Source organism: Protomyctophum parallelum, assembly GCF_964188405.1.
Source record: "Protomyctophum parallelum genome assembly, chromosome: 14".
NCBI classification, from domain to species: domain Eukaryota; kingdom Metazoa; phylum Chordata; class Actinopteri; order Myctophiformes; family Myctophidae; genus Protomyctophum; species Protomyctophum parallelum.
Genome location: NC_139709.1, coordinates 22463255 through 22473975, shown reverse-complemented (window position 1 = coordinate 22473975; position 10721 = coordinate 22463255). Strand labels below are relative to the sequence as shown.

General features: G+C 42.9%; 1 protein-coding gene across 1 annotated transcript; it reads right to left on the bottom strand.

Moving 5' to 3' along the window:
* Window positions 1-5525: 5525 nt before the first annotated feature.
* LOC310871183 (uncharacterized protein) lies at window positions 5526-10104 on the bottom strand (the record flags this gene model as incomplete). The annotated part of the gene is made up of 3 exons (XM_083782672.1): window positions 5526-5624; window positions 5716-5774; window positions 8583-10104. 3 exons carry the CDS (start codon window positions 10102-10104, stop codon window positions 5526-5528), a joined length of 1680 nt encoding a protein of 559 aa, XP_083638798.1.
* Between the last annotated feature and the right edge of the window lie 617 nt (window positions 10105-10721).

The following is a 10721-nucleotide window of genomic DNA, read 5'->3' as shown; positions in this document are numbered from 1 at the left end:
TACTATAGGGAATCAACAGGTTTAGGCGGAAAAGGACAAGTAAACAAAAAGAGTATTATTTTTGTATATTTTCTGTAGGCCTCTGGTTATGTTTACATGCAATTGCTTTTGTTTTTAAGGATACCTGCAGTGACAAACTGTAAGTATTGCTGTATAGAAATGATTGAAAAGCTCTTAAATATCTTCATTATGTTGTTAATAAAATATTTCTGATATGTTTGATACTACTTTGGACCCAGTGTCACTTTTTGTCAACCCAAAACCCAAGTGCATCCCCGTAGTGTCGCCACACCTGTGTAAAGGTGCTGTGAATGCACCACAGTGTCTCTCATAGGCAAGTGACTAAACGGCAACAGCGAAAGCTGTTTTCTCACTGGTAATAAATAACTCTTATATGAGGTAAGGAACATGAGAGGTCGCACGAGAGCACTATATGAGCGCAACATGCAGCCAGCCCAGCAAGGGAGGTGGGCCAGGTCTGTCCCACACGTGCAAACCTGTTTGCTTTCCTTGATGAGAAATTCTGCTGATATTATGAGCACACAACAATGGAAATAAATTCACAAGTTTTTCTTTTTTTCGTTTTATCCTTTTGACAAATATATGTTCACGTATTGTATATGAAATTTCGTCTATAAAAACGTCACAGGGTGTGATAGTGAACTTAAGGAAAGGACAATAGGAAGATTGGAACTTAAGACGACACCTCCACTACCTAGTACCTTTGTCTGTGATAGATAGGCCATTAGGCCTATACGTGCAGTCTGCAAAGTAACCTTATTTCATTGCATGGATTTCCCCAGCTTTAAATACGCATTTTAAAATGTAAAAGATCTAATCCTTTCCTCAAGCATCGCAAAGCTAACTGGAAATCTAATTAAAAGGGATTTGCATCCACTTTATTATTTTCACACAGGAAGTGTGTGTTTGCACATGGGATCTCATATAGGCTTAACAGCAGCATTCGGCTGGGAGTGTAGTGTAGACGCACCACAAGCCACACCGTTGCCCACTTTTAGCGGACAGTTAAAGGCCTTAGAGCCCCAGCGTGTGTCCAAAACATGGTGCTCACACAGCAGGCCACAGGGAAAGCTGGATCAGAGGTCACAGGTGCCCTCTTATTCAGACTCACAGGACAGAGCAGCTCCAACAGCATGGAGCCCTAAATCTGGCAAACCATCAACAAACCTTGCAACCCATCTCCACATAGCAATAGCATGGGGCCTTCCTTTGACAGCATCAAATGCCGATGCCTCCACAGGCAAACACCACCATCCATGGCCAGTTTGTTATTGCTGATTTGTTATTCATGCGATTTTAGGGATTTTAGGGATTCGTTCATTGGATTAGAAACCGGTCTTTCAAATCTTGTTAGGCCTACTAAAAGTAGAGAACTGAACAAAACATCACTACTAGCATCAACCTATGTAAAGTAGAAGCGCTTTGTGGGTCCTTAAATATTGAAAACTGTAAACAGGTGGTCTTTGGAGAGAGTTTTTTAGTTTCAGGACAAGAGTTCTTTTAAATTTCAATACCTTTGTAAAAATCACAGCGGAAAAAAATTATGGTGGCGAACTTAAAGAAGGTCATAGGCAACTCTGTTCAGTTCAAGTATAAAATCCTTTATTCCATTAAAAAGTAAGGGTTAAAAAACGCTGTTGACCTACATGTTTCGGCATAAGGCATCATCAGGGTCGGCTGGAAATGACAGACATTAGTTGTATTAATGTTACAAATGCTTTTCAAATTAATGTTTGACACATACGCAGTAACAAACAGCTTACTGAATACTCCTTGCCGTGTGCAAACGATACAGTCAATTAACTTTACATCTCTGTTTTGGCCAAAAAGAGAGCAGACTGCCAGCGAGGGATCGCTAGAAAGACAAAATAGACGCGCCGTTATCAGGGCAGCTTTTGAGAAGGGCCCCAGAAACACAAAAACAAAGGCTAGCCCCTGAGTGGCTCAATGGCTCCTCTCTTTGTGGCCCTCTCCATCTCCATAAAGAACCTTCCCCTTGTTTATCCAGGAAGAGCTTTAATGGGCTGGAGGGGGAGGACCATGCTGTCAGTTTCACCACACCATAGAAGGCTTATTGTTGAGGACTCCCAAAGGTCTTGGTCTGGAGGCTTCAGGAGAACTCTTCAGACCAGGCCATGGTCTTTGGTGATGAGGAGAGTGGTTGCTTCTGTCCATCGCTGTAGCATAATCTATAGCTGCGACGCACAATGGGGAACTTGAAGTGTTTTTTGGATGGGGCAGCTTGAGCAGATGAGCCTCATTCGTGAGGAAATAATATGTTCTGTTTACCAGTGTTTGCACCTCCCACCCTGTTTGGTCTCATTCTTTCCCATCCCCCTAATCACAGCATCCACTATTTTCCCAAACCTTTTGGAAGGGAGGATGGTGAACATGGAACGTGCAGAGGGCTGAGAGAAAAGAGAGCAGACTGGATGCCCCCCCATGTCACTGTGCTCCATGATTGATGGTCAGTCCTCACAAAGACAGTGACAAAACACTGACAGCATCCCTGCTATGGGCTTCATTTCCTTGTGACACACACCGGAAACCTCAGCCGCCAGCATCTCTGCAGTGAATCCGGCCTGTATTGTTCTTAGGGTTGTTATGATGTTTAATGGGGGTCGGACTCATCGGTAGTAGTTCACATCAAGGCTAATGCATGGATTATGCGTTGAATGAGGGGCATTCACTGTTTGTCGGCTCCAATTCATAGGTTTTTGATTTAGCAGGTTGTTTTCGCAACGAGAGACATAAAATGCTGGAGCGCACACAGTTGTCGGGTGAGCGCCGTGTCAGTATGGCATGATAACACTGAAGTCGCAGGATTTATGACCACAGACCCGCGCCGCTGCGACGATGGCGGTATATGTTAAACCAAATAACTGCAGTACTACATCACCACTTCAAAGGAGACGTTGGGTTGGATGTCATGTCAGAGGGGTGGGCAGGGAGAATCTCATGGTTCCTCCTGCCTTCCTCGTTTCTACAACATTTGGCCATCTGCCCATGAGGCCTTCTGAACGGGACCATGTTATTAACACGTCAAAAACAAAAACACAGGATATCTGATTATGTTTAGAGTGAATACATGTGATATATGTAAAATTACAGTATTTGTTTAACAGGAATCATTACAAGATGGCATCGTTAATAGCAAAGACGGAAGTGTGATGTCACACTTGGGGTTGGGGAACATATCGCATGACTTACTTCGGAAATGATAGCAGCAAGTTCCATTTTTAAAGTTTCGTTATTTTCCATTCTCTTAGATAAAGTGCACTGCTTATTAATACAAAATTACTTAGTCCTGTTAGTGATAGTGTGTATAATATTTAATATAGCTACAGTAGTTTCAAGAAAGTAGATGAATGGAGGGTTATTATACCCAAACACAAATTGGTTGATGTATGAGACAAAGGAGGGAGTCCACAGATCAGTAAAATGCACAAAAAAACTGAGTTGGAGTGTATAACTGAAAATACAGGCAGGAAACCAAACAGAGGAGAAGAGAGTGTGAGATGTCAGTTTCCCCAGCCTTACAGTATTGAGCGTTGCAGTCCTGCCAGGCCCAGGAAATGAATCCCAATGCATTTTTCAAAAAGTATTTATTTAAAGACCTTCTAAGCGTCGTACGAAGCCAACTCGAGTCGTGACAAATCATGACAACAAACACAATATTTTGAACCAAACAAATAATTACAAAGAAGAAAAACAACATAATTTCTAATTCTTTGTTTGGCCCAAAACATTGTGTTTATTGTCATGATTTGTCACGACAAGAGTTGGCTTTGTCCGCGGCGTAAACGTCTTTAAATAAATAACTTTCTGAAAAGTCTATGAGGAAAATGAACGGGGATTTCTTTTCCGGGTCTCTCAGGGGGGGGGGGGGGGGGGGGGGGGGGGGGGGACTGCAACGCTCTATACAGGGTTGCCCTAATCACCCCCAGTTAAAGCCCAGTGGCTGCCAATCACTTCCCCTACTGGGAAAGGGCCAGCCCCAGACAGGTAGGCATGGGGTGGCAGTGGCTCAGGGGTAGAGTGGCCGGTAGAACAGCCGGATGGGAACTGTGAGGTTCCCAGTTCGATCCCCCAGAGTCTATGTAAAGCGCTATATAAATGCAGGAGTTCCCAATGCACCTAACCTCCCCATGGCATCATGCGCAATGGAAACATGCTGCATGCCCATATACAGTATGACACCAGGGATCTCCATATATGGGTATAAAAGGGACTGACAGATAGATCTCTCAGTGCTATCATGCTATGTCATTATTCTGACAGCCCATCATTCAGATTATTCCTGTTGTTCCGCATGACCCCATTATAACTAACCCTATCCCTAACCTCACACTAACCTAACTGTCTGATTATGAGCGGACCCCATGGGTTCCATTTGTCCACTCTCTGAGGGTCCATTTGGTTCCTAACTATCAGTCATTTAGCTGGGGTCCCCCCTGAAACCCCCGCAAGGAACTCTGGGGGTCCCTGGACTCCACGTTGAGAACTAATGGGTTTGAGGAAGGCTAGTTAATTGTTGTTTTTTATTGTTCTGGAACAACCAAATACCAAATTTCCCACCAACCTTTCACCGCAGTGTTGGGTGAGATACAATGAGCACCACATTAAGACCTCTCCATCTGGAGAGTTGCAAACAAAACCCGGATCACTGTTTTAAGAGCAGGGTCTCTGGGACCATAGTTGCTGATTCATTCCCAATAATTGTAGTTTGATAATAAGGAGCTTATAGCCTCTTATTATCCTCCAATGCGGAATAGCCAGACAAAGGGAAGTGCAGCAGTGTGATAAAAGATTACCATTTTACTGACGTCTCGCTATCCACTTAACACCGACATCAGGTCAGCTGTTCTTAATTTGGTCATCAGCACTCATTTAGCCTAACCTTGGGGGTTTGAGTGAATTGAGAGAATATTGACCCTTGTGTACACGCATGCCTCATGCCTTGTCAGGAGTGCAATAAGGCCCATTTGTGCCATTCAGATAATCATGGGTTGATGAGTGTTGATGAGTTCTAGCTCATTTGCAGTGAGGGATCTAATAGACACCTTTGACACAATAGTGATCTGTATGATGATTATTTTCCACAATTGACTGAACCCGTTTGAGGGTAGCTATAAAAGAAAAGAGGATTTATATTGGGCATACAATTTTATTTCCCTTTTCATAATTTTCCCTGCAAGTTCAAGGCAGAACTCCAATGGAACTTCATGTCGTGACTCTGTAGGTATACGTATAAGAGAGAGAAAGAGAGAGTGTGTGTGTGTGTGTGTGTGTGTGTGTGTGTGTGCTTGTACAGAGCTTATCTCACAATCCGCTGAACTAATCAGCATTAAATGTACTCACTGCCATGCCAAAGAAGTACCTCCATGGCGTCATCCGTCTCATTTTAATATGTCATGCTGAATGGTATCGCTGCAAACCATAATAAATATGTTTAGAATCCGTCCACATTTTTGTTCAGATTACACATCATATCTGAGTTGCTCCTACACCCTGCTGGGCAGTGAATCTCGGATGACCCTGTCCCCTTTGTCCCTTGAACCCTGCCCTCGCAGCCTCTCTCCACTCGCTTGCTGTCCTAAACTCTGTGGGAAACATCCCTGTGCTTTTGTGTCATCTGGACATTGTGTGCGGTGCGCGCCGCTATATAATGTCTCTCCGTCCCCACCTCCTTGCCTTCCCAAAATTGAAGGAGGGCTGTGTGGAGCGTGGTGGCTTGGCGCTAACAGCCCTGACTGAAGTGGAACAGAGAGATGGGGTCCAGGCGGGGGGTTAAGAGGTGCTTCACAGGACAACACTGACACCCTGCTGCTGGAAATTGGCCAGTCTAATAGTAATTGGTGATGATGGATATCTGTGATTTGGCCCTGATGTTAAAGCTGCAATCTAGAGCTTATTTTAAACAATGCAATGTTACTTTAAACGGTTTGTATGGTAGAGTACTAAATATTATATAATATATAGTATTAATATAATATAATCTATAATAATATAACTCTTCCATTGAGACATTTTAAAGCAAGTAAAACCCTGATTCACAATGCTCAAAGGCACACATCTTACCTCTCCAATTGGGGGGTAAGCAGTAGATATTTGGTCTTCCACACGGGAGACCGGGGGTTCAATAAAGATTGCAGCTTTAAAGTCTATCAATCCACAGGTGCTAAACGGGGTCAGTGATTATTGGTGAGCAGCTTTCAGTTCACGTTTGTTGCAATGGAAAATGGATGAATCTGAAGTAAATGATTACAGTGAATATTTTATTATTTACTAATATATGTTTTAATATTTACAAGAAAAAAAGGATGCTTGAGACAAAGTAACCAGTAGCCAATAAGGATTTGAGTTAAGTACATACAATTCCTCTGCATAACAGAAATCACTTGACAAAATGCCATTGCTGCCCATCATTTGCTAAGACAACATTACAGTAATTTATTTTACAGAATGAGACAACTTCTTCTCATATTGTGGGATCTCATTATTCCCATTTATTTTATGAAGATGGAAGCTATCCTGATGAACCCCTCCCACTCTCTATGATGAGGTAGCAAAGTTGGAGAACCTTAAACCACAGACTCATCCTCCCTCTGCACAAGACGGAGGAGTCTTGGAGTTATTCGGTCATTCCTTTGTGCTCGTTGGTAGCCACTAGCTATTAAGCTACATAACCAAGATCCTTAATGACTCTGGCTTGTGGACTACTGGGATATGCTGAATAATCAGAGGCCTGCTTAGATGTTTCACTGTTGATATATTGTATATTGCTCATTATATTCATTCCAACAATGTATACTGTATATTAGCCTCATGTCGTATCTGTCCTATATGATAGGCCTAGCTGCAGTGCTGCTGCTATGACACTTGGATTTCCCCCTCAGGAATAAATGTCTGTCTGTCTGTCTGTCTGTCTGTCTGTCTGTCTGTCTGTCTGTCTGTCTGTCAATCTAAAAGGCTGTGCAATTACTATCCTCCACATATTATCCTCCAAATATTCCTAAATCCTATATTGGATACCATGCAATAGTATGGTAACATCACTCATCCACTTGAGATGTTCCGTTTGTCCCATAGTTTTGGTCAAGAGGGGATTACCCCACTTTAAATCCATCTCTCCAAACTTTGGCAGACTATACTTTTTGTCATGTGAGCTGTGATGTGTCATTCAGCTCGGACCAAGGACCCAATCGACCCACTGGCCTTTGACCTTTACAGAGTGCGGGGTCAGCATGCTGTATTCAAGGTGTTGCCATCTGTGTGTGTGTGTGTGTGTGTGTGTGTGTGTGTGTGTGTGTGTGTGTGTGTGCATCCTTCTGTCTTTATCACCCGTCACAGTGTTCAGGACCAGTGGGGTGTGAAGACTCGAGTCTCATTGGACAACTTGTTTGCAGTGGTGGACAACGTACTCCGATTTTGTTTTTACTTCAGTAAAAGCAGCAAAAATGTCCTGTGTTTGAAAATGTACTTCAGTAAAATAATTGGCATCAAAATATAATTGCAGTACCAAAAGTAAAAGTATTCATTATGCGGATAACACATTTTAAGAATTTTGAAAATAGTATATCTACAAGCTCACTATTAGCTATAATTAGAGTATAAAATAGGGCATTTAACATGCATGTTTTGTTTTAACTAATATCTTCAAATAATTGTAGTGGAGGAAAAAGTATTTGCCACTAATATGTAAAGGAGTAAAAGTAAAGTAGCCTATTGATTTTTTTTTTATATTCAAGTAAAGTAAAAGTACTATTGTACTTTTACTTGTACAGTACTTGAGTAAATGTACGTAGTTAATTTCCATTGCTTGTTGGTCTCAAACATATTGAAAACCCTTGAATGAAAGAGGGGATGTTTAAAATTACATTTGTAATACTAATAATACTAATACTAATAATAATATACCACAGATTTATATAGTGCTTTTCTAAGTACTCAAAGTCACTTTACATAGGAAAAATAAAAATAAAATAAACTTTATTACATAAAATAATAAAATTGTGTCTAAAAGCAACAACAAAAATGGTGTGTGGGCAGTAATAGGCAATGTATTGATATACATTGCCTATTACTCACAAAAGTGAATCAGAGTTATCTACCGGTAATTAAAAACACTGCAGCCAGCCAATCTTTTAAATAAATTATTAACAAACTAGCCGTAGTTCCATTTAACGATGCTGTCTTTAAAACTATCACGTTGAGCTTTGATCCTTAGGGGAAAAAAGGAGTTCATCCACCCTCATTATCTTTGACCTGCATACAGGATATACAGTTTGTCTCCTCGTTATCAGCTGCTCAGTTAAAGTTCTGTTTGTAGTATTGACTGTGACTAGAGAACATACAGTATGGTAGAACTGGGTTGCCCATGAACAAGCATCAAATGTACGTATAAACAAAGGGGACGTCTTTCTTATAGTAAAGCATATTGGCACACAGAGCAAAGTCTGTGGCACTTAGAAATGCAGACCTACAGGATTGCAGGGATGGAATAGAGTCTTATCGACTTGTCTCATTATTACATTGCAAATGCTCCGGCCACACATTACCCACAACATTCTCAGACACACTTCCATCATCTTCTTCAAACTGTACCTTCACTTTCAATTGAGAACACGTAGTCACTTTGCACTTGATAATCACAGTGTCGTCGGCCGCTTGTAGAGTACAACTGTTAATGCTTGGTACCACATCCTGTGATATAGGACATACCAGCTGGTCCTTGTCAATGGAGGTTACTGCCTGCCCTCTCAGTGTCCCAGGGCCCTTGCAGGTCACACCGTCAGGCTGTTCCATGTTGTCTATACCATTTTTCTGCAGCCAGTCATGCATGTACCACATATGACAATCACAGTTCCAGGGGTTTCCATGCAGTCTCACTATGTGCTGGAAGATGAAGGGGTCAAACAAGCCGTGGGGTAGTGTCTGGAGTTGGTTGTCTGACAGGTAAAGCTTCTGCAGTAAGAGCTGGTGATCAAACATCTTGGCATGCACCTCGCTCAGGTTGTTCCGTTGCAGGTGGATCGCCTTGACATTGTGGAGGTGATAGAAGATCTTGTCCGGCAGTGAGGTCAGCTGGTTCTCAGACAGATCCAGGCCCTCCAGAGCTGTGAGGTTTTGAAAAACGTCAATGGGAAGCTCGGAGAGCTGGTTAGATGACAGAGCAAGCTGAGTGAGAGAGGTCAGACTGCCGAGGGAATGTGAGGATAGCACCATCAGCCTGTTGCCTGTTAGTGTCAGCTCCTTTAAGCTTGAGGGAACGATCCCAAAAACTTCAGCGTTGAAGCTAGAGAGCAGGTTGCCGCGGAGATTAAGCACCTGCAACCGTGTCAGTGCCGAGAAGATGCCAGAAGGGAAGTCTGATATCTTGTTCCCCTCCAAACTAATCTCCCTCAGTTGGGAAACATTGTGGAAAGTGTCATCGGAAAAGCCGCTGATCATATTGTAGTTAAGTCGGATGGCCTCCAGCTTGTCCATGCCGTAGAGACTCTCCCTCCCCACCTCCTGGAGCACATTGTGGGACAGGTCCAGAACGCGGAGGTTCTGGAGGTGGTGGAAGAGAAGCGTTGGCAGGAAAGAGATGCTGTTACCCCTCATGTGCAGGATCTCCAGCTTGCTGAGGGAGTCGAACATGCCGGGTAGCACCGTCTTGAAGCGGTTGAAGTTGAGCAGCAGTTTAGTGAGGTTGCCCTGCTTGGCAAACGTTCCCTGATACAGCCGCTCCAACACCGGATTCCCACTGATATCCAGCTCCTTTAGGTCAGTGAGACGCACAAAGGCACTGGCGTGGATGTCCCGCAAGGCATTGTTTAAGAAAACAAGCCTGGAAAGTTGGGGGGCCTCCTCTAAGGTGTTTGGGAATAGGTAGGACAGAGACGTTGTCATGACAATGAAGTCCTTGACCTGCCCAGAGATGTCCTTGGGTAAAGATGTCATGCGGTCGTCATAGCATAACACCTTGGCAGGCGTGAAACACTGGCACCTGCTCGGGCAGGGAGTTTGTGACGCTGCGTTGCTTTGGAAACAGACAAGTAGCATCAGACAAAGTGTGACCCTGATTTCTCTGTCCATTCTCACTGTGAAAATAATGGAAACCTTTGTATATTAGGAAACATTACACATAATCGTCATTCGATTAATATTCTTATTTGATATACTGATACTGATATACTGAAAACCCACAATTCTACAATTTCTACTTAATAAAATGTAAATTCAACGTATACCTCTGTGTTCCAGGAATCAAGCAACACAGCTCCTTGGTGGATTTAAACGCAAATGACACTGCATGCAACAAGTCTGAATTTGCACAAGAGAAAACCTTTGGTCATTCCCACAAATCATTCCCACGCAACAGAGTGCTCTCCAAAATCAGCTGACACTGCAGTCAACATAACAATCAGCATTCAATATATATTGCATAGCGGCATGTGTATGTTAGCATTAACGCAGTAAATTTTTATGTCAAAATGCCTCTCATTTACTTAGTTACTAAGTTCAAACTTGACCCACTATTTGTTAAACAAAATAAATGTGGGCGGAGGGGTGTACTTTGCAGTCAGTTGAAACTGAAATGACAAACTGCTTCCCCCTGGCCAGCCGGGACGCCTGATGGAGGGGAAAGGAACTGGTTGGAATAACGTGTTCCTTCCACGCGTTAGGTCCAACCAGGGAAACTCCCCCCTGTC